At 29.1% G+C, this 24,781-nt stretch overlaps 2 protein-coding genes across 9 annotated transcripts; both read left to right on the top strand.

The window, feature by feature from the left end:
• Window positions 1-722: 722 nt before the first annotated feature.
• On the top strand, window positions 723-11,312 carry LOC137827935 (DNAse I-like superfamily protein). Of its 8 annotated transcripts, none has more exons than XR_016523127.1 (12): window positions 723-937; window positions 6,214-6,306; window positions 6,476-6,596; window positions 6,786-6,848; window positions 6,984-7,056; window positions 7,180-7,284; window positions 7,447-8,255; window positions 8,609-8,793; window positions 9,302-9,410; window positions 10,218-10,357; window positions 10,539-10,735; window positions 10,952-11,312. XR_016523127.1 is itself a non-coding variant. In XM_068634309.1 (12 exons), the coding sequence occupies exons 2-12, from the start codon at window positions 6,274-6,276 to the stop codon at window positions 10,969-10,971; spliced, it is 1,863 nt and encodes a 620-aa protein (XP_068490410.1). In that variant the 5' UTR covers window positions 723-937; window positions 6,214-6,273; the 3' UTR covers window positions 10,972-11,312. The 8 variants fall into 8 exon arrangements, 3 of the variants coding, with proteins under 3 accessions (XP_068490410.1, XP_068490411.1, XP_068490414.1); XM_068634309.1 differs by having other exon boundaries at window positions 7,447-8,263; XM_068634310.1 differs by having other exon boundaries at window positions 6,205-6,306; window positions 7,447-8,263.
• A 7,657-nt stretch (window positions 11,313-18,969) lies between these two features.
• NIP5;1 (NOD26-like intrinsic protein 5;1) lies at window positions 18,970-24,078 on the top strand. Its single transcript, XM_068637703.1, has 4 exons — window positions 18,970-19,782; window positions 22,952-23,371; window positions 23,476-23,537; window positions 23,625-24,078. Exons 1-4 carry the CDS (start codon window positions 19,561-19,563, stop codon window positions 23,818-23,820), a joined length of 900 nt encoding a protein of 299 aa, XP_068493804.1. The 5' UTR covers window positions 18,970-19,560; the 3' UTR covers window positions 23,821-24,078.
• The last annotated feature ends 703 nt before the right edge of the window (window positions 24,079-24,781 follow it).

Here is a 24,781-nt window from a genome sequence, read left to right as displayed (position 1 = left end):
ATAAATATTTTTTGACAGATAACCAACTTGTTACATAACGAGTAACGAGACATTGTAAACGGAAGGCACACCCTACTCATGTTTTATGGGTTATGGTAATTATGGTAACATTATACCTTAATTTTGTGAAGCCAGGTCCAAATTATTTTTTAAAAATCCAAAACAATAACAATAATTATAGCTACTTTAGTCAATAAAAGTTTTCTAATGTTAATTATAGAAGTAGAAAATAAGTATTGGCTTCATTTATTATTTTTCTTTGATATTACAAGTGGAAATCAATTAACTTTTGAATTTCAGAATATCCCATGAATATGACTTTTTTTCTTAAACATTGAAAAAAAATGGAAACTCTGAGAAACTTGTCTCACAGATCATGAATGAGAAGATTGTTTAGTGATGATTGTAGCAATTAAGATTTGTTGAGAACATTAGACATGTGTGTTGCTTCTGTGAGTAGGATTCCTTGCCTGGTGCTGTCATCATGTTCAAATCTTGTGTCTCTCTTCATGCTTCCACCTTCAAAGATGATGAAGAACCACATTCAAAAACTACCACACATTTATTTTGTATTCATTTGTCTCAATTTACATTTATGACACAAAGCAAGGCCACGTGTACCAACATCCTCGGGTCAAATCGACAAGATGTTGAAAGAAAGAGACCCTCCCACTCCCTTACTCATTTTCATTACTTAATAATTACGCCAAACATTTTCTTCTGCACACACAAACATTAGCTGCAAGAGAGAAAACACTGGACCGACAAGAGTAATTTTTCTCTACGTGTGTATATATATGTTACACAGCCACCTAGCAATACAATTTTAAGCAGTATAAACCTTTTGGTTTCTCTGAAGAAGCTTGAAAGTAACGATAGCAGCAACAGCAGAAGAAGCAGCACTTCCTCGGTCTGTCGATTGATCTCATATTCAGAGGTACGATGATACTTACTGTTCTTTTTTCTCTGTTTTCTTCTTCATAATCTTCTCTTTTTCTGTATCAATGTTTTACATCTGTAAAATATAAACTTTTGTGCTTTATCAGTTTATCTGTCGGTGAAGCAATTAATGAATACATGATTGAATATGGAGAGTAGAACTTTGGTTCTTCGAAAATCATTCATCATGCAAATTACCAGGATAGTTAGAATTACAACAACAATGTGATTTAAATTCAAGATTTTATACAAACATTGCTGACCCTGTTAATTGGTTAGATGATTTATTTTTATACAAATTTTCTAGAAAACACTTTTTTAGAAAATAAAACTAAAAACTATTATTGTTAGCATACACATAAGAATATGTACATAAGTACTAAAATTATAAAATTTGAATATATCTCATCAAATAAACTTCATAACCTTTGTATCAAAAGATAAGTAGACTTCATAACTTATAATTTAAAAGATAAAAACTGGTAAGCAGTGAATGAAAATATGTAAAAATAAAGGAGAAAAAAATGCCAAAAATCAATATATTTAACTGCAATACTGTCAAAGAGATATTCTGCTCCTTAACTATAAATATGTGAATTAGAGATGGGTATATTTAGTGATAACTTAAATTTATAGGAGAGAGGAGATATATGAAAAATTATTAAGATAGTGTTTGTTTCGTGGATTTGAGAGATTGAAAAAAAATGAAATGAGAAAAAAATTTAGAAAATAAAGCTGTTTGGATTTAAAAAAAAAAATCGAAACAATTTGTGAGTAAATTGATGATGGGGTGATAAATACGAAAATATTTTAATTGATAAACCATTTTATTTTTATATTTTAAAAAATCATAAATAAGTTATTTATATTGGTTAAAACACTATTCTCATTTGATTAACTCCGACTACAAAAATTATTAATTATGTAGCATTTAAAAATGTAAAAGAAATTTTTTCACAAAATTAAATTAAAATTAATTTTTTTTATAATATTATTATTTTATGAATTCATTTATTTTTATTTTTTACTATTATTATTCTATAATTTTATTATTTTATTTGTTATAATTATTATTCATATTTTTTTTTATTAGTATTATTTTAAAATAATATATTTATAATATTTAAATTATTATTATAAATAATTAAATATTGAATTTTAATTTTATTAATATTATTATTTTATTTATTTTTATTATTATAATTAATACTATTATTTATTATTGTTATTATATAATTTTTTTATTATAAATAGTTATAGTTATATTTATATTTATTGTTATTTTTATTATTTTTACTATTATTATTTCTTATTTTATTAATAATATTATTAAATACTTTTATAATATAATTTATTTAATATTTAATATTATTATTATTATTATTATTTATTTAATATTATTTATTGTTATTTTTTATATTATATTATATTATATAATTGATTAATAATCAATTAATGTTACGTATAATGTACATATAATTAATTATATTATAAAATCATCTTTTATATGTTACTAATTGATGATATTATAATATAATTGAGTGTGTACTTTTAATTATATAGTAAAAAGTAATAAAAGAATTCTAATTTTTTTTTATGTATATCAACTATTTTTTTTTAATTTAATTAGACACCACGAACTTTTTCTCCTATAAATCTTTGCTTTTATTTGTTTACATACTAATAAATATATAAATACTTATATATCTTTTTATCAAAAGTTTAGGTGCACATATCCTAGCAGAAAAAGAAAGCTAATAATGACACCCAGGTCCAAAGTTTCATTTCAGATAAAATAGTAAACTAGAAACAGGGTTGTCCTTTTCATTATAGTTTTACGTCCTTTATATTATGGTGGTTTACAAATATAAAATTGTGTATAAATTACACACACAAAAAACACTATGATTAAAAATAAGAAGTGATATTAGTAAAGTATGATTTATAATAATATCATTACTATTTTTCAAATACTAAGTAAAATTGATAATTTTAAAAGCAATCTTTATGGATAACAAAGATGAAAAAGTTATATCTTTAACAAGTGCATGGACACGAATGAGTTACACATCTTTATCAATATTATGGCATCAAATTGACATTGTCCCACCACTCTTTTTCAGTTGTTCCTAATCACCCCTACTTATGGGTAATACTATCATTATACCACTTTCTTATATTTTTATGGGTTTTCAAAATTAAAGTAAAACTCATCAATAACATAGCCATGTATGTGTGAACCCTTTTATGTTCATTCTGCCTTCAGAACATTAAAACTGTAGTAGAAGTCAACTTTTCACATGCCAGACACAATAATGGTGCCAAAGTTACGAGCCAAATACTCCTTCTATCGTGGATCTTCCACATAAAGTTCATAAAAAAATTTCCAAAACAAAAACTATATGATAGACACTGGGATTATGTAATTGTTTTTTTGTTACAAATTAGATTACATACACTCTACCTCTCATGTGATGCATACACACATTTCAAATTCGATTACACAGAGTCGGTTACTTCAATGATTTATACATTCATCATTGTCTTTTTATTTTTATTTTATTATTATAATATCATAACCAATTATGTGAGCCATTTGTGTTTTCCACTATAAAAAAGTATGACAGTTACAAAAAACCAAAGAACTAGAAAGAGACGACAAAGATTGGCTTTTATGTCAAACACAATTGGTCAGTTTGTTATGTAAAAATTGCAGTTTTGGACCAATTTTGTTTTGGGAATGAATGGCATGGTGGCTATGGATATGAAAAAATGATTGTGTCTAGTACATGTCTAAGTCAATGTCTGAATGTAACATGCATGTGCCTTCTCTGAATCTTTGTGGGTTTCTTCATGTAATGGATTATAACTTAAGAAGACACAAAATAGATATGAGAACAAAATATTCCACTTTTTCCCAGCAAAGAATTTTTTTTTACGAGTTTTTACAAATGTTTATTTAAAATTAGATGAAAATTTAATACTTTTTAGTTTCCTTTTCTTTTCCAATCCTTTTATTTTTAAGATTCCAAACAAAGGCAAGTCATGGCCTTTTAATTTGCTTACTGTCGATCAAACTTAATTTTCATATTATTAGTTGTATTATTATAACTTTCAATTCATATTATTACTGCATTAATAATGAAAAATCAAAATAATGTTGAAAACTTATCAGCTTTTAGTGCCGGAATATGTTTTAGAAAACAAAACTTACATCAATTCATAAACTAAACTATAAGAAAAGAATTGTTTTGTTCTATAAAATAATCAATTAATTGAAGTAAACTGGTTTTACAGAAAATTGGATCAAACTACTACATGTGGATCCATTATAGTTTCTGGTCCTCGACATTAAGTCTCTGGGTACTTTAATTTGTATTCATCGTAAGGTTTTTTTTTTTTTTTTAATTTGGTTCTTTCTTGTTTCAAGAGTGATGTAAAACAAAAGAAAAAATAGATGTCAGAAAGTGTATTTTTAAAATAAATATATATTCAATTTTTGTCAGTGTCTTTCCTTAAATTTAAAAGCAAGCATTAACACTATTAGTATAATAATGCATATAAAATAGCTATTCAAAAGATAATCACCGTCCATTTGAAAACAGAAATGATTACTACAGACAATTAGTGTTGTTTCTTTCAACATCATTAATCTATAATTGAAAAAATATACATGTGACTCTTATCGTGCAACTTCCACTAATTCCAAAATTGAATAACAAAAATGTCTTTACGCATTTTAGTTGCTTTTCTGGTTTACTTTTTCTACTAGGTTTAATATATAATAACTCAATAATTACTGAGACGTTCTCCAATCTTGTTTTTTTTTTAACTACTTGTTGGTACCTTCATTGAAAGTGTGATGTGATTGAAATGGTGGGTTGATTTAATCTCATGATGAGTTATATTGTTTAGCACTTTCTAAGTCTATTCTTGAACCTAATTGGTCGAAGAAGAATGCAAAACTAATTTGTCCTTTGCCATGGACTCACCCATTAGTTGGGTGGTTGCTTTTCACGCGTACTAATTAATCCACAGATAATGAGTCTGAAAGAGAATTAACTTAATTAAACCAGTCAGTGTCAATTCTACCTGAAAACTAGTGGATCAATAGTGGTGATTGATGCCAAACAAGGTATTAGGACTTTGGTCCACCCTCTTAAACATTATTACTTCTCTCTTATTTATAGAACTTTCTTCCTTTACTTTACTCATACGAGCCTTATAAACATATTTAAAACTTCTCATACGAAGAAAGTCACTTTCTTTTTTCCAATAAAACAAGAATTCAACGTGAAAATATAATTTAATGTCATACATACAAATAATTTCATTAATGAATTGGCTGGTTGCATATAATGTTTTGGCCATCAATTTAAGTATTTTTAACTAAATTTGTTTTAAATACTCAATTTTTATATTTTAGATTAATACAAGATATAGAATAATAAGTAATTTTTATTGTTTTGATTGAAAATATATTAGATAATAAATAACTCCTCATTTATATCATTTATATCAATCACAATGATAATTTCTTTTGGTCACTATGGATAATGATGTGTAAGTGACTAAAGATTCAATATGAAAAAGAATAAAAGTTACTAGTCCTTTACATAAAAAGTTACTAGATCTATTAAATAATGAAGAGATATATAAATGTTTTAAATAGTCTTTAAAACAAAAAGAATTTAATAAAAAGGAATAAAAAGTATCAAAACTTATAAGCACATGAAAGATAAATAGACCTAATGTTTTTAGTGTAAGATTTTTCTCCTTGGCATGCCGTGTTAGGGAGGTTTGACATGTGCGAGTACGGTTGATCTAATTTATAAGCACAACCTCCAACTGACAACCTGTTAATGTCTGCAACTTGCTAAAGTCCCGTGGTTTTGGCCACGGACCACATTTTTCCATCTTTGGTCACGACGAAGTTTAATTCAACTATTATTATTTATTTTTCATTTTCGTGTGAAAGTGAAATAGATAAATATGAGCCATTAGATAACGATCCAATGATGTCATTTTTCGACTGAATGGATCCTCATTACTTCTTACGGAATAATCTCTAATGATGTGTGAATAGTCATGTTTTAAGTAGCAGTATTTGTTTTTCTTTCGAAGAATTCTATGTGAAAGTAAGCAATAATTATCAAAATAAAGTACCCTGTTTTTCTGCTTCAAGATCAACTAACTGATTTGACAATGTTTGCAACTGCTTTGATTTGTTTTCTTATGTTCCCATTCTAACCTTTCTATTTCTAGGTACTTCAGTTCATTTTTTGTCTTCCTTTTCTCTTTCTCCTCCATCCAAATATAGCCGATTTTAAAGTGATGAAGCAAGGATCAGAAGCAAACAATCAACAGGTATGTGTTTTTGTTTGTGTGTGTCTACTCTGAGCCTGTGCATGGCTTGTTTCTGCATGCTTGTGCGAGTGTGTCTTTGGTGTGTTGGGGTTAGTTGATCTTGAGAAAATGAGGCACAGTGCAAAGGGCTTCGGCTGAAATGTGCTTTTTGGGTTGGTGTTGCATGCAGCCCTTGTGGGCTAGAGTGGTTATGCGGAAATGGCTTAACATGGGTAGCAACGAGCCTGATTACCGTGCTGACCCTGATGATGATAATGAGGATGACCCTCAGAGTGAATCAGACGATGAAGGTGAGTCTATACAACTATCTTTCTATTGTTTTGAATATCTCTGTGAGTTTGTGTTTCTCTGTGTTGGGTTGAATTTTCTTAGAATATGGAAATGGAGCATTATGATTATGTCAAAATTATCAGAAACTTTAGAATTGAGACTGTACAACTCCTTTTCAGTTTGTCTGTTTCTGTGATCTGTCTGTGCAGGGTGGGGAAAACAGACACGGTTTGGGGACAGCAGAGGAGAAGAAGCTCCAATTGAGTCAAATGGTTATTATTAGTTTCTCCTTCTCATATATGCAATTGTAGCTTCTGAATTTCTTCCAATCTGAGAATTGCAAAGATTAGGATGCTGCTTTTCTTGTTCGTCTTTAACACACCGTCTAAATATCTAATGAACTGCAGAATTTCTTCCAAGGTTAAGGAGGCAAAAATCGTTAACTTTTAGGTCTCAATATATAAGCAAGAAGGAACTGAGGTGAGGCACTAGTCTTGTGTTTTAGCAAGAAAAGACTCTAATTGCTATGAATTGAAAGAGTAGAAAACATAGTTCGTTTGTTGGTATTTCTCATCTGGATTCTGGTGAATATTTGTCTCTCAGAGTATGTGTCGGAACATGGAATGTTGGAGGAAAGCTTCCACCTGATGATCTTGATATTGATGATTGGGTAGGCATTAACGAACCAGCTGATATCTATGTTCTTGGGTAAGTTGTACACTGTCCTTTATCATTCTTTTTATGGTTCTATAATATTTTGTATGTTCACATGAATACACATTCTTTACACAGATATTTTACTCTTCATATATGCATACGAATATTTGTTCCCCTTGTTTGACTAGAACATAACAAATTACAATGCCGCAGTCTTCAGGAGATTGTACCATTAAATCCTGGTAACATTTTTGGTGCTGGAGATACTCGGCCAGTACCAAAATGGGAAAACATTATTCGAGATACACTGAATAGAGTTAGACCAAAAGTTCCAAAGATGAAATCCTTCAGTGATCCTCCATCTCCATCAAAATTTAAGCCATCAGATGATGTGGCAGACATAGAAGAAGAAATTTTACTTGAAAGCGACAGTGACATTGGTGAGGAAGTGCATCATGTGGATGAAGAAGATCACAATGTTTATGATGGAGGGAGGGATAAGCCAAGCACGGATGAAGAAGTCTTGGCTTCAGATGCCGCTGATATTGGCAATGATTTACAGAGACAGTTTTCTGATGGAAAGAGGTTGAGTAGGCTAAATTGTTTCCGTGACGAAAATTTGTCCCAGAAAACGGAAACATCATCTTCTGAACAGACAAATAAGCTATCCAGAATGATTAGTGGTTCTGATAGGATTGGTTTGAGTTGGCCAGAGCCACCACTGCATTTGATATCTCGACAATTTGATAGACCAACTTCTTTTAGCTCCATCAGATCCTTTTCAGCATCAAAGTCTTTCAGAACATGTCATTCTTTCAAGCCAACCATGGATGACATAGCTTTTCTTGCTGAAATTGACCTCGAAGCTTTGATGAAGCGGAAAAGGAGATCGTCATATGTAAGGATAGTGAGCAAACAGATGGTTGGGATTTTCATCACCATATGGGTTCGTCGTAGCTTGCGTAAACATATTCAGAATTTAAAGGTGTCAAGTGTTGGTGTCGGTATTATGGGCTATATTGGTAACAAGGTCTTTATCCCTTTCTTTAGAATATCTTTTTTTTTCTTTTCTGCTTGACTTTCTAATGTTTGTCCCAGACACCTTTCTCTTGTTCCCTTCCTTATATAAAGTTTTCTGCATTACTAGCTTTCCATATTAGGCTCTTGTATATATTTTTGGCATCAATTGTGGACTGGAATACAGCAGGTATGTTTGGTGGTGCCACTGCCACATAAAGTAATATAGTGTTGTTAATATATGGTGTGCTCACCAATCAATGATAGGTATATTAGTCATGTTTTTGTTGAGTGATCTTGGCATCTGATCAGTGTTGATGTAATTATTAGATGATGAGAGACTTCTACAAATTTTCAGGGATCAATATCTATCAGCATGTCTATATACCAGACACTCTTTTGTTTCATATGCACCCACCTTACGGCAGGTGAAAGGGAAGTAGATGAACTTAAAAGAAATGCTGATGTTCGCGAAATACATCAAAGAACCCAATTTTATACTCTTGCTGATATTGGGGTTCCCAGAAAGATCCTTGACCATGAGTGAGTGCATGTTTTACATACCAAGATAAACTAAAATGTTTCTAGTTCCTGGAACTGATGCAGCGCTCCACCCTCATGCTCTATTTACCAAGTGCACTAAATTATCTGGTTGTAGGTTTTTCCATTTAGCACCATTACTGCTGTTGTTTTACCAAATTTCTGTATCCTTGAATTATATCATGCCCCAACATGGGTGTTGACATTGTTAATGTTAATGTCCACTCACACCTAAATTATTTATTCTCCTAGGTGAGAATTATAAGTGGTTTAGAGAATATGTAGTGAGAGAGATGGAGAAGTTTGAATGTTGAAATTGCTAACTTGATTTAAGCTAGGCTCATGTGTATTCCTTTTGGTGTTTAGTCGATGGAGTTCAAAAGGATGATTATTTGACTTTTTTCAATGGGATTGTTTTCATGATGATTATTCCCTTTAATTCTGTATTTACAAGTTTGGTCTAAAAGAACTATAACCACTTGATTGATTCCAATTTATTTGCACTTTGCAGAAGAATAATTTGGTTGGGTGATCTGAATTATCGTATCAACTTGTCATATGAGAAAACCAGAGATTTTATCTCAAAAAAGCAATGGTCCAAATTGATTGAGAAAGACCAGGTAATAGTTTTTTATATACTCTTACCCGATGTGAACTGCACAATCATATGCTCCATATCTGCACCTTTGATCAGAATATGGTTCCCAGATTTCTCTAGTAAGCCTTTGTTACTGATATAACCAACTTTTCTATTACCTGATTGGGTAATTTAGAGATTTATTTTACTTATGTGAAACAAGTATTCCAAAAACAAAGTACATCAAAATTTATTTGTTTCAAACTGTTGTTTACACTATTCTGAGTTAGATTTTTATTAAATTATCTATATTTATGTAGGTGACTTTACCCTATTGTTTGTTTGACACTCTTTTTGCGATAAGTGTGATGACCGTATAGTTTGTCATAGTTTATTAGCTTTGGCATCCTTTATCTAAAAGTGAACATTTGTGTCAGTTAGGACTTTTTTTAGCGATTTTATGAAAATAAAAATGTATGGTGATGATATTTAATCATGTATCCTTGTTGTAACTTAGATAACAGTATTCAAATGACAACAATATCTAATAACATGACATAGTGAACAATTAACATGTTAAGAAATGTTTAAGTTTAACTTAATCTTATAAAACTAATTTATAAAATAAAATTTGTATTCATTTATTATTAATAAATGAACTTTAAAAAGCGGCTTATCTCCAACAAATTATACAATTCTGAATGCTTCCAAGTTGGAGCAAGTTATCCTTGCCATTTTTCATTTTGGTATCACAAGATAGATTGATGTTGAAAGTTAGGAGCATAAAAAATGAACTTGAGTAGTAAGGTAGGTCTGACTGTGTATTTTTATTGACATCTTATTATGATAGCTTACAAAAGAATTGGAGAAAGGTGTATTTCATGGATGGTCAGAAGGTGCATTAAACTTCCCACCAACTTATAAGTATGAGATTAATTCAGACAAATACTGCGGTGAAGACCCAAAGGTTGGGAGGCGAATACCATCATGGTATGCTTCAAATTCTGTCAATGTCTGTTTGTATAGTTATGAGTTCAGTTCTTTTTTTTTTTCTCTTAATAATTAGAAAAGTACTTAATATGGTGTATTTACCAATCTCTTAACAATCTTGTTGGCAAAATCTTTCTTTATATAAGTGATCCTGCTTTGTAAAATTTGCAATTACTTTCAGGTGTGATCGTATTCTTTCATACGGCTTGGGAATGAGATTACTTAGATATGGAAGGAATGAACTCAAGTTTTCAGACCACAGACCAGTGACGGCCACATACATGATTGAGGTTGAGGTGTTCTCTCCAAGGAAGCTGCAGAAAGCCCTGACTTTCACTGATGCAGAGATTGAAAATGAAGAAGTCATGGCAAATTTAGGTATAGTTGAAATTTAGCCAAATAATCTAGACAAGTTTCTTTTCATATATAAACATACCTCACTTGCCTGAAATTTGAATGAACTGAGATTGCAACAACTATCTTTTGTCGAGGCTTCATGTTTTTTTCATTAAGATGAATATATTGAAAAGCTATAAAATAATACTCCTGTCCTGACATACACTTTTAGTCCATAATCTCTATTTTCTGGTGCAGGGCCACTGTATGAGTTCTGAAGCATTTATTGAATTTGAAGGAACAACATTGCAGCTTCATATTGGATTTTTCATTTTACTTTTACTCAACATTTTACAGAAAATAGTTGTATGATTTTTGTAAAGTATATGATGAATAAGATGTAAAGCTTGTTGATAAATTGGGTATATCCAATTCAACCGAGTCAGCCTACTAACAGTGAGGGTTTGGATTAGTTTGCATAAAGTTACAAACTTCACTGCAGGCATTGCATTAAAAAGAAGATATCTGCAGTGTGATTAGCATTGTATGTAAGACCTTTAGTGGGAAGATTTCTGTATGCTTACTAAAATAAACAGAATACAAATATGTGTTAGATCAATGGCAATTGCAACACGCAATCAGATGATACATATGCAGAATGCATAAGATAAACTTTCTTGTGTTTTATCTAAAATTATACATTAATTATATTTATATTTTATCTTTTATTTAAGTAATGGGAAAGAGAAAGTTAAGTTTGACAAAGTAGAAATGCGATTGTGATGATGAGATCCCTATGATGTTGCTTCTTCATTATTATTATTTTTATTTTACATTTATTTGTAGGCTTTGTATTGTGTGGGGTAGAAGAAAAAGGCGAGTTGGGTTTCATAAAATAAGAATATAGTTGTGATGGATGGAACTCATTATCATACTGATATCTAAGATTGAGTTTTAAATTTTAAAATTCAAATAATTTTATTAAAATAAATTAGCGTGATAAAAAATACATCCAACTCCACTTTTCTTTATTAATATATAAAGAGACAATATTTTTTATAATTACTAGTGGAAACCATCCTTCATTCGTTTGTGTATCTACATTTTTCTCTTTTATTTGACTTTTATAATGATAGAAATTTAACATACGTACAATTTTGGATGAGTCGAAATTGAAAAACAAAAATTAACATGTAAAAGAAAAATGATGAATTAATTAAACAACCTCTTTTTTTCTTTTTCTCTAGTTTAAATCTCTCTTCTTTTTCAAGCTTTTTCTCTTGACAATTTTGAGTGTCATGATGTTCACGTTGAAGTTAGGATTAACTTGATGGTAGATAAAAAAAATGACTTTATCAAATAATATAGTTGCTTTAATGGAGTGAAGAAAATGATTGAAAGTGAATGTTATTTTATTTGATATGTTAGATTTGATGCGAAAATAGGTGTGAGTATGTTTCTCTTTCTTTATGTTATTACTTTAAAATAAAAAATTAAATGAAGAGGAAAGGAGTTAATTCACATATAAACATTAATATTAATTTAAAAGTTATTTTAGTTTACTTTTAAGTAATTTATATGAAATTATAAAATATTCTATTATACTAATAAAATGAGATATATTAAATAAAAATAAAATTAAATAAAAATTGTGTACTCTAAAAAACAGTTATAATATAAATTTTGATCCAATTTTTTTTAAACCTTTATCTTTATTGTTATAATTATTATAGTGACTAATTTTAAATTTAAATTTAAAGTTTTTACTTAAATCAAAATAATTTTGTTTTAATTGATACGAAGAGCCGAAAATCATGAAAAGAATAAGAATTGGCAAATAGTTGGCCACAAAACTCGCTTACATGATATGATTTGATGGTGTTTCTGATTGTTGGAATCATGCGACGAACAAACTTAATGTCTCCACATGCTCTCCATTACAACCAAACCTTATTTTAAGTAAAAGCCTAAAATTGTTGCTTTATTACTTTACTATTTCTGTTCGATAACCACTAAGACATTCAATGTAGTGGAAGTGGGGCACTACAATTCAATCAAATCATTTGTGACACTTTTGCAGAAGATCTTAGTTTTACGTTTTGAAACATTGAAAAAAAATTAATTTGTAAGGGATATTTACACTGTCAACTAATAAAATTACTTTTAAGATAGGTAAAGTCAATACTTTATGCCGTTTTGTTTTTAACCAAGGTCGAATAAGGTTGGGTGGAATGAAAAAAAAAATACTTTGACAATTGAACAATAAAAGGTATTATTTTATATATTTTTTAAAAATTCATTTAATCGCATGAGTTTATATTTAAATAAAATATTTTTTTATATATTTTTAATCGTTGTAATATGAAATAATGCACTATAAACACATCATTACTAGTAAAAAAGTTAATGTTGTAAGTATAAATATTCTAGTTAAGAAGGATGTTTTTTAATTAAAATATTTAATTTAATGAAAAACAATTATTTTTAATTGAGTTGTTCTCTTCTAATCGGTTATTTTTTTTATAATTTTTTTTTTCTTTATACTATTCGATATTTGGTTTACTTTTCAATTACATTCTATAATATATATTTTCCATCCCATAATCATTGTTTCTTTTAGAAAAAAAAAATATGTGATTTCACTAATTCAACCTATTTTTCTTAGAAAATGTTTCTTCACCTAATTGGATTTGTTCTAGACAGACCAAAAGACGACCTAAATTCAGAACATTCAAGATAATTAATAACAAGTGTGTTCTTAATCTAATTTGTGATTTGTCTATTTGTGAGGTTTTACTTAGTATATATGGAGTGAGTATTAATCTCGTGTCTGTCGTTATGATTCTCCCTTTACTGTTTGGTTAATGCTAATTAATCCAAATCCCTTGTTCCACGTTATTTTCATTGTATTATTCATGTAGATCGGATCCCTGAGTTACTGATGATGGGTCGGTCCAGACCCATAACCCAACATCTCTCCCAACCTTATGCGCTGGCAAATAAGATTACTGTTAACTTAAAGTTGTACTCGATCACCAGATTGAACTACCCCACGATAATTAGATCGACATCCTTCCTTAATCATCAAGAGTTAGCCCAAGCCCATAACTCAACAAAATTTAATTTGATTTATGACTTCAGAATCCTTAGCTTCAGGTAAATGAAGCTTATAAATTCACATCATCCATCGTCTTAAAGAAACATTTCACTACCTAATTGTGTCGAACCATCATGAACTCACAATAAACATTTTTCTTTTCATTCTTAAGCATCATCCTACGTGAATGAGTAGAAGAATAAGAAAGTTACAGAAGAGAAATGAGATTTGGCATTGTAGTTTCTTGATGAGTTGCAGTTATGGCATAGAATAATGTAATTCAATGATTCTTGGAACGCAAAAGATGATGCAGGTGAGAACTGGGAAGGTGGTGGCAAGTGGCGCACGCTATGGGTGACCCATGAACATTATTATTATTATTTGAGCAAATTGCAGAAAAATGAACCCTATATTTCTTTTGGGCTATGCTTGCAGTGACCCACACCAAAACACTTATATGCCTCCATCTATTTATTTCAATCATCAAGTCAACCAACATTTCCCGACAGCTACAGTTCTAACCTAACCATCAACCATTCATTTCTAATTTAATTTCTTTCTGTATATATAATATATGATCATTATACATTGCATGTACCCACATTAATCACTCATTCCCCCATAACATATCAATGCATAATACTTAGTCAAAAAGCTCATGTTTAATTAAACTACCCTTGTATTCAATTTGTCTTCGCATGGTTAAAGTAAAGCTATAACTAATGATTAGATGATAGATTTGTTTCATTAATGTAAACGTATATTATAAGTTTGCACTAATCATGTCATGTATTGTGTTAACTTGCAATTGGGTTAGAATAAAAACACTGTGTTCTATTAATATATTGCTGGTAATATATATTCATATAAAGTTATTAAAATAGGTTAATGCGTGACTTTATTTGGTCCATTAAGAACTCGATTTAATCAGGTTGAACCGGTGGTGTGCATTATCATTATGTGCATATTGCTGACAAATTTTGTTACAATTATTCTAGTAATTTAGAATTTGATTTCGATTTGAAGAAAAAAAATAAAACAGAAAAATTACACTTTATAAAAAAAAAAATCAAATGAGTCCACCCGTTTAACCCACCAAGTGACGATGAATCAAACAAAGTAACTCATTTTAATAACTTTAATTCATGTGATGAGATATTAATATATATTATATTAATGAGTTAATGTCCATTAAATAAGATAATGTTGAAAAAATAATAGCTAGTAGTAACAAATTTTCATCAATAATTTTTGGGGATAATATATTCAAATTAACTATAATTTTAATATATAATTTCCATGCAAAATTACTATAGTCTATATTTTAATCGGTCACAAGTAACTTTGGACAATATATCTATCAACGTTCTCAAAATGACAAAAAGATTTTTATAAGAGAGAATAATAAATAAAATCTAATATAAAAAATATTTACATTATTTTTACCTTTATATAAATATATTTAGACAATGTTTCTTAAGTAACATACTCCCACTTGAAAAAAAATCAGAAAAAAAGTGTTTCCTTTAATTTTGCTTGAGCTAAGATGGTATTGCTTAAATGAAAATCACAATCAACTCAAATTTCAAATTGCGCAACAACTAAAACATATAATATAAATTCCAACAATATTCAATTTAGAAGATTTTAACCACTTAGCCATGGTTCCATATGCACATTTTTTGCATTCTGATCCATTTTGAATACTTAATCTCAAATTTAACATTACGTTCAAATATCTCACATTTTCTTCTCAAAACCAACTATTCTTAAAAGTTTAGACCATAAATTCTCATAAATAACAATAATTTCAATTCAACACGTTTGATATAATATCTATATAAAAACTAAATGCTCTCATTATATTTTATTTCAACTATTAAATTATCATCAATTTATGATAATTGAAATTTTTCTTACAAAATTTAATACGAAGTAATATAACTTCACTTTTCTCCTCCTCTTACAGCCTCCCGATATATTGTGGATGATCTGGACTTTTATTCTCGATCTAGTTGACTTGGACTCTTTCGATTAGGTGAATGTATCTGCAAGATGTTAAATAATAAATTCAGAATCAATTGGATTAAATTGTAATCTTACATAAAACACTCTACTTACTTGTTAACCAGATAACCTATTATAGTGCTCGTAATCGGGCTTTTACTTTTATACCTTATAATTATTAAATGTATTCTTAATGTTTTGGTTTTATTCGTTGGGTCTTGATACAATATTAAAACTATTTTATTATTCTTTTATCTTTTTTCTGATTTCACTTGTCTTTAGTACGATAATGGTGTTTAAGTCTTTCGACCTTTTGACCATATATTTTCATGGCCAGTACACTAGCCCCCAAGAATAAGGTGTTCTTACAGGGCTTAATACTAAGTAATATAACTTCAACTCTTCTCCTCCTCATTGCCTTCTAGTATATTGTGGATGATCTCGGCTTTCACTCTCGACTTGGATGGACTTTGGCTCTCTCGGTTGGATTGACTTAAGCTCTCTCAGTTTGATGGATGTACTTGCAAGATGTTCCGATGATAAGTCATAACAATTGGATTAAGTTATAATCTTATATAAAACATTCTACTTATCTGTTAATCAAATAACCTATTTATTGTGTTCGTTGTTGGATTTCTATCAATTTTATTGAACTTTTACTTTTTTATACCTTACAATTACTAAATATATTCCTAATATTTTGGACTTATTTATTGGACTTTGATATCGTATTAAAATTGTTTTATTATTCCTTTATTTTTTTATTTTACTTATTTTAATATAACGGTTTTTCGGCCTCTCAACTTTTCTACCATGTATTTTCCTAATCAGTATAAAAATTAATAAAATTTATTATTTTTTTCTTAGAAAGAAGAAAAAATAGTCACAAGATTAATAAAGTTATAACTTACTCCCAAATATCATAATTTACAAAACAGAACAAATCTTACATCAACCGAAGAAACCTCGATCATACATAAAAAAAAAAATATAAATTAGAAAAAGAAAAAACTTACTCAAAAAATACAATTTGATTTGGTTATATTGTTATAAACCTTACTGTTTCCTAAATTGTAGCTTGTACCATGTGAGAGAAAGTCAAATCCTAAAAAAAGTCAAAGAAAATAATAAGAATACAAAATGAATCATTAAAATTCTAATATGTATATATATATAACATATTTTATAATTTTAATCTGTATTCTTTAAGAAATCATCTCAATTGAATTTTAAAAACCATTCTTACCATTGACAAATTTTTAGCCATGCAAAATTTTGTAATGCCCTCTAATTTGCACGTCAAAATTATTTTAAAAACAGTTGTGCAGAAGTCAAGATGGTTTTGTTATTGCTGGCTGCATTATTTGGAAAAAAATATAGTTTTTTTTTTAATATAGAGTATTATTTGTTGTTGGGTATGGTTGTGAGGTTTTGAAACATTAAAAAATGAATTGAAAAGAAGAAAACAAAGTGTGACATTAAAAAATATACATTAGTTTATGATTGAAACGATGTTATTAGTTTTTTAAAATTGGTACGGCTTTGACGATAGGGTTATGGATTTTGGAAGCATGATAACTCAAAAATGCCAGGCTGCTATGGAATGTTGCATTCGTCATTATCTGCTAAAATAAAGTTGTGTACATTATAACTTCATTCAACCAAACAGCCCCTTGTGTAACATAGGAGAGGGTCGTCACGTACCCACGTGGAAAAGTGATTAACTAAATTACTTGTTTATTGAAATGGCCACCACATTAACTCTTAAATAAATCACAAATCTTCAACCTAATTACCTCCTATTTTATACACTAAAGTGAATACATTCATTAAAATTCACGCCACACTAACATGCATCCTTGCAAACATAACTTCACTATGTATCCTCCTTTTTAATTAATTAAACAATAACTTTTTTTAACTTAACATTAACGTAAACAACACACATTTTTAAGTTCAAATTTTAAAATTTATATTACGAAAATCATAAAATAAAAATCAATTTTTAAAAATAAAAAATAATTAATTATTATAGTGATTAAATTAGATATCGTTTTAGAAATTAAAAAAATTGGTTTTCTAAATTAGTTTCTATTATTGTTAGATGATTTCTAAATTGGTGTCTAATTAAGAACTAAGTTTTTTCTACCAAATTTAAAATCTAAAATAATGAGTAGTTAAAACCTCGATTGTTAATTAGACACTAATTTAAAAATTATTTAACAATAATAGAAATTAATTTATAAATCAAAATATTTTTATTTCTAAAATGGTCTCTAATTTACTAATTATTTTTTGTTTTTAAAAAATAACTTCTATTTTATGATTTTCTAGTAGTAATGTGTTACTTATATGTTTTATCTTACTTAATTTAATAGTACAGTAATGAATAATTTCCTTTGAAACGTAAAGCTTTGCAGGATTAAGAATGAATTGAGGTTTCATTCTCCTAAATTTTAGTTCTAATTAAAATCATTTGTTCAGGTACTTTTCAATAATTTTAAGTTTAATAGTCTCACATTAATTAAAAATGAATTGAATAACAATTTATATATATATATATTATTTTCTTTATTCTTCAAAATGTTTTTTAAAAAAAATTGTAATAAAATTTTAAATTTAAAAATAGAGAATTCTTCAATTAGGTAATTACTCTCTAATAATACAAACAACATTATTTATAATCAAAAGCATAGACAAACGTAACTAATATCTCCTGCTAAAGAAAACAAACAAAATCATTATATATAATAATGTATAATATAATGTGAGGCAACACATCTCATGATTAACTTCTGCATATTGGAGTATTACATAAAAAAATCATATATATATATATATATATATATATATATTATAGAATCAGTAGATAAGTAAAATAAACAATAATGCAAGGGCTTTGACTTTTTCATTATGATAGCATTTGTACGTCCATTATTTAAGTTTGTTAACCATTTATGATATTATTCTTTATTTTCTTGTTATTGTAAAAGTTTGACGAACTGGAAAATTACACACACAGCCTACTTTCTGTGACATTTAGAATAATTTTTTATAGAAAATAAAATATTGTATTTAATATAGTTTATATAAATTGAATTGGTGTTTTAAAAATAAAAGCTAAGAGAAAAAAAAATAGGAATAAGGAGAACAATCTTTTTCCATTATGAAAGGAACTAACCGACTTTAATTATTTGTGTTTAATAATTATATTGATGGCATAGCATAGCTCTCCCACACCTCATTTTTATAATCCATTTAGTATTATTAACTAACAACTCCTCACTTCTCCTCCATTCTCATTCATCTTCAAGCACTCGTTGACCACCACTTTTCTCCACCTTCCACCACCGCACTTTTCCCTTTTCTCCCTCTCTCCTCCACCATCTTCCAACTTGCATCACAACCTTTCTCACAAGTTTTCCGATTCCATTCCAACCTTAACACCTCCAATCACATCGCACTTCCGTCATCATCATCACATGCTCCATTTCCACACCTCCTTCTTCTGACCTCAAGCTTCCCAAGCCTGGCTCCGCTCTCTCCTCCCAACATTCCTTAAGAACACATTTATAAAAACCATCCAATTATGTAACTCTTCCTTTTCCCCTCAAATTCTCCCCAAAAAAACACCAAAAAAAAAATACTTCTCTTTCTCTTGCTTTTGCAAAATCATGTAGTGCGTCGTCCACTGTTAATATCCAATTATCCTTTTCTACTTTTTGTTTATATTTGTGAAATTTGAAAAGAAAAAAAAAAGAGGATGCCGGAATCGGAGACAGGTACGCCGACGGCGGCTTCGGTGCCGGCCACGCCAGACACTCCGGGAGGACCGCTGTTCACGTCGCTGCGAGTGGACTCGCTGTCGCACGAGCGTAACTCGTTCACCATGAATCGATGCAAATGTTTTCCGACGAAAGATCAGAGCTGCTTCACTGATTTCTCTCTCGGTGTTTCACTGCCCAATGTTTCTCTCACTCAAAAGGTAATACCAATCGAACCCCTTTCTTTATCTCCATTTTTGTCAACGCTACGTGTTGCAATTCTCTCGCATTTTCTTTTCTTCTCAGTCGGTGATTTTCTACATTTACATCTTTTTTTTTTTACTGTCTATAAAATCCAAATAACTAACTCAGAAGAGAAATATTAATTAATAAAAAATTATGAATTCATCGTAATGTATATCTTTTCAATTTGTTTTCATTATTAATCATTAGTATTTTCCTTCTGTTTTCCTTATCTATTTATTTCATCCACCTTCGTCATGCCATGCCTCGAAATGCGGTTTTTATATGACTGTGATGATAAATGTCAGGAATTAATTAATGAGATTGCGATTATAACAGCTCAAACTTTCACGACATTGATGAGAAATTGCGTGAGGAAATATTAGGAACACATGAAGTTGTATCTTACTTTTTTTAAAATAACAAAAATCAACAAAACCCTTTAAATCTCTTTCTTAAGTATTTATTTTTTAATAAATTAAAAAGATTATGAAATAATTATTTTTCTAGTCACGCCCACCATATCATACACATTGAGTACGTGCTGGCTGTGCCTTGTTCTATTTCCTGTAACTTTTTGATAAAAAAATCATTGTAATAAAATTTGTTAAATGTGGCTCAACTATATCTAATTTGTTAAAGAAGTGAAGAATTTTTGTTAGTGTAGCGAGTTAATAAGAACAACTCTCTAGAAGATGCAAAAAGAAAAATGCTTAATGCTATAATATGTTAAACATTCATTAAATCACATTAGAGTAGCTCAATACACCATCTTAACTCGACTTAAACAAAAATGTCACATAAATCAACCGGTAGTGTATATTCTCACGGTTTCTTTTTTTTTTTTATTAAAATACAATCAGACATCAAATTTTGTCCCTTTGCAATGTGCCTCCATTTAAAAAGAAATATAAAATAATTTGTTACGAGAGAGTATATGTGGATTAAATGTTTTTATCGTTATAATATAAAATTAGTTTTTTTCTTAATACAGTCCAATAGGTTCTTATAACAAAGAAATTATTAAAATAATTTTTTTAAAATAATAAATAAATTTTTAATTGTTATAACATTTATGTAAAAAAATTAGTCAATATATATTTTAACATTCTATTTCATTTTAGTTATTAGATATTTATTTGTCACACATAAAAAAAACTTATAAATTATTTCAATAATTTTCTTATTACAATATATTATAATATAATACAAAAAATAGATAAAAAAACATATTTAATCTCATTCTAAAAGATTCAACCTATTAATAATTCTACTTAAACTAAACATGTCATTTCTCTCTCTTTGCAATCCTATATAGTAATTAGTCTATTTTCTGTGTTTCTTTTCTTAAAATGAATATTAATTTAACTTATATTAAGCAACATGTATCTATTTATTTCTACGCTCATACAAAAAAATCAATAATTTCCATGAATTAAGCATTCATTTTAAATGTGTTGGAAGTGCTTTTTCAAGAAAGTCAAAGCATTAGTTTGGCTCCTTGAAATTTCATAGATTGATCATTATAACTCTTTTTCTTGTAAAATTAAGTGGTCTTTGAGATATTCTTTTTAACAAGAATTAAGGAAAACAACAAGTAACTTGGAAACATTTTTCACCCAAGATTTGGATGTGATCAAATATAGATGAGATCCATCACTGTTCCCTTACATTCTCTTCTTTATTGCTTTCCTTTCCATATGTATACTAATTCAAATGAAGGGTCACAAGCTTCTGTTAATGCCAGTACCTGTCTTTTCTACATTGCTTTCCTCTCATATAGTTGGTGTTCATGGCTATTCACTAAGCTTTTGTTTTCTTTCCTTTCATGCTCTCTTTTTTCTTTAACTTTTTTATACACCTTCACTTGTCTGTGCTCAAATTTCCTATTCTTTAACTTTCCTGCACACCATCATTATTCAGTTTGAGATCTCTTATTCACCAAATATATATCGTCATAGGTTCAAATCGCATTTTAGTTCATTGCCTATGAAAACAAATTATATTTGTTTTTTCACAACTGTCACTACTTTTACATTTGAAATCTTTTTTTTGTTTCAAATATTTATTGCTTTATAAATATTTTTTTAAGTTGTTTTTTCTAACCGTTACCTAATGCAGTAAATGAAATACGAAAACATTCATTAAAAGGGAAAGATGTTATTATTATGATTAAAATTTGATAACCTTAAATTGACAATAATTTTAAGACAAATAATAAATAATTGTGGCTGATGACATGCATTGGCATTAAGGATTAGACAATACAAAGCATTTTTTTGTTTGCTTTTATATCATTGACTTAAAAATAAATATTATGCACTTGCATTTAGGTATAGATGGGCATAACAAAATTAACTTAAAAAAGAATGATTACTTTTTTTAAAGTTGAGATATGCAAAAGTTAATTTTAATCCTACTTTCTTAATTTGTTCTATTTTTTCTAATGTAAGTAGTCGTTGAGAAATTTATTATAGCTAACAAAGTTAGATAACTAACAAAAACGGGGTGTGTCAATTTTATTTTATTTTCATTTTCATGGATAACATAGTCACCTTGATAACCTAGAGGGTCTTACTTGCTCAAGTGAAGCAAAAACATACGTTTAGTGGCTTTGATATTTTCCTTTCATTTTTTTATAACATTTTTTTTTTATATTTTTAATCTTTTCCTGGAAAACGTTTGACTTCAGACTTAGTCCATTAACAAAATACAAATTCATTGATATTTTCTCTGCATTAATCTTTTTTCTTAAGTTATCCTTAAATAAATTATTCTCTATATCTCGGTACGATAAAAAAATGAATTATTATGTGTTATAATTAGAAAATGATTGAGACAATTGTGAAGTTGCACTACTTCAATAAATTATTATATGTATACTTAATTACGGTTTTAATTGATTACAATATAAAAAGTTTCTATATATTTAGACAGTTTCGGTGAAAAATGATTTTTAGAATAGTTAACTTTTCTAAAATGTAATAAAAAAATGTGTTTGTTGTTAAACATATATATAAACCTCTCAATAATGGGGAATAGTGTTGTTGTTACAAAAGAACAGGTTTTACAAAAGAACATGTGTGGAAAGGAAAAACTTATGCATTGGGTACTAAACAAGGTTGTTGTGTGTTGTGATGACGAAAGGTTGGAGCAGAGTTTGTGGGGACATTCATATTGATATTCGCAGCAACGGCTGGACCGATAGTGAACAACAAGTACAATGGAGTGGAGACTCTGATGGGAAATGCAGCATGTGCAGGGCTAACAGTGATGTTCATCATCCTCTCCATTGGACACATCTCAGGTGCACATCTCAACCCATCACTCACCATTGCCTTCGCAGCCTTTCGCCACTTCCCTTGGACCCATGTCCCTGCCTACATAGCAGCTCAAGTCTCCGCCTCCATCTGTGCCTGTTTTGCTCTCAAAGGTGTTTACCACCCTTTCCTCTCCGGTGGGGTCACTGTCCCTTCTGTCAGCGTTGGCCAGGCCTTTGCAACTGAGTTCATCATCACTTTCATTCTCTTGTTCGTTGTCACTGCTGTTGCCACTGACACTCGTGCGGTGCGTTCATTCCTTCCTTTCATCCTTCACAAACCTTTTCTTTTTCTTCTCACATAATCAACACCTTCCTTTCTTTACACCATGGATTTGGTTCTGCCATGCAGGTCGGTGAAATGGCGGGTATTGCTGTTGGGGCTACAGTTTTGCTCAACATTCTCATATCAGGGTAAGAATAATGCATTTAGTTAAACAAAAACATGATTCAAATTTAAATTAAGAATAAATGAATGACATGGCATGGCATGTTGATTAGGCCAACAAGTGGTGGTTCCATGAATCCAGTGCGCACGTTAGGGCCAGCCGTTGCAGCAGGAAATTACAAGCATATATGGATCTATTTGGTGGCTCCCACGCTGGGTGCTCTCGCCGGTGCCGGCGTTTACACGCTGGTCAAGCTGCGTGACAATGAGGCTGAACCACCGCGACAAGTTAGGAGTTTCCGTCGCTAGTTCAGCAACAGTAAACTTGAGTGTTTGTTCTTCCTCCACCCCACAGCACCACTCACGTGCCTTGTTTGTTCCTTCCCTGTTTGATTTTACATGTATAATAATAATTAAATAAAATGTGGGGGGACTCAGTAATGATCCAATATGTGAATTAATAGTGTGTTTCACTTTGTATTGTCATGGTAATGTTCTTAAAGAGCTAACACTAAACCCATGGTTTATTTGTGCCCCTAATAACATGTATGCTTTGTGTGTATCAAACATTCTTTTTTTTCTTTTTTCTTCTTTTTTTTCTTCTTTCTTCCAATTATTCTAGACAAATGAACCTTTGAATGTGAGATTTTTATGTGATGAAAATTACTGCAAAAATTTTGTATTCATTTTTTAAATATAAATAGTAAATACATAGTTTCCTCCATAATTTGTAAAATATTTTCTGCTTAAATTGTTGGTAATTTTTTTGATATACGAGTTTCCTGCATAACTTGTAAAATATTACCTGAAGAAATTGTTGACAATTTCTTTTTAAAAAAAAGATGGGAAAGATTTGAGGTCGCCATTTTTAATACAAAATTTTAAGACCGAAGTTTATGAAAAAAATTATATTACTTCATTTTTCATTTTTATTTAAGGTGTAACTTTCATATCATACTTAAACTCTTAACAGAAATATAAATATTGAATTATATTTTTTACTATTTTTGTCATTATAAGTTCATTTAGTATAATTTTTTTTGACAAATCTCTCCATACTCTTACAATTCAGTCATTTAATTTTTTGTAACGATAACTAAACTGAAATTTTCTATTAAAAAAATATAAATTTAAAGGTTTGGGATTCTGATTAAAATTTTCTAGTTCAGATACTTAAGAATTGATCTAAGCTTTCTTAATAAATATTAAGAAAATTAATTTCGATCAAAATGTTCAAAATTTTATATGAAAAAAATGTAGATATTATCAT

The sequence above is a fragment of the Phaseolus vulgaris genome, chromosome 7, assembly GCF_051622355.1.
Source record: "Phaseolus vulgaris cultivar YP4 chromosome 7, ASM5162235v1, whole genome shotgun sequence".
Taxonomy (NCBI): domain Eukaryota; kingdom Viridiplantae; phylum Streptophyta; class Magnoliopsida; order Fabales; family Fabaceae; genus Phaseolus; species Phaseolus vulgaris.
This window is presented reverse-complemented; position numbering and strand designations above follow the sequence as displayed.

Excerpts from the sequence above, each read along its gene's own strand:
- LOC137827935 (XM_068634309.1), top strand. The coding sequence starts at position 6,274 with ATGAAGCAAGGATCAGAAGCAAACAATCAACAG. Across the intron at positions 6,307-6,475 it reads CAGAAGCAAACAATCAACAG|CCCTTGTGGGCTAGAGTGGT; the intron begins GTATGTGTTTTT and ends TGTTGCATGCAG. Across the intron at positions 10,736-10,951 it reads AGAAGTCATGGCAAATTTAG|GGCCACTGTATGAGTTCTGA; the intron begins GTATAGTTGAAA and ends TTTCTGGTGCAG.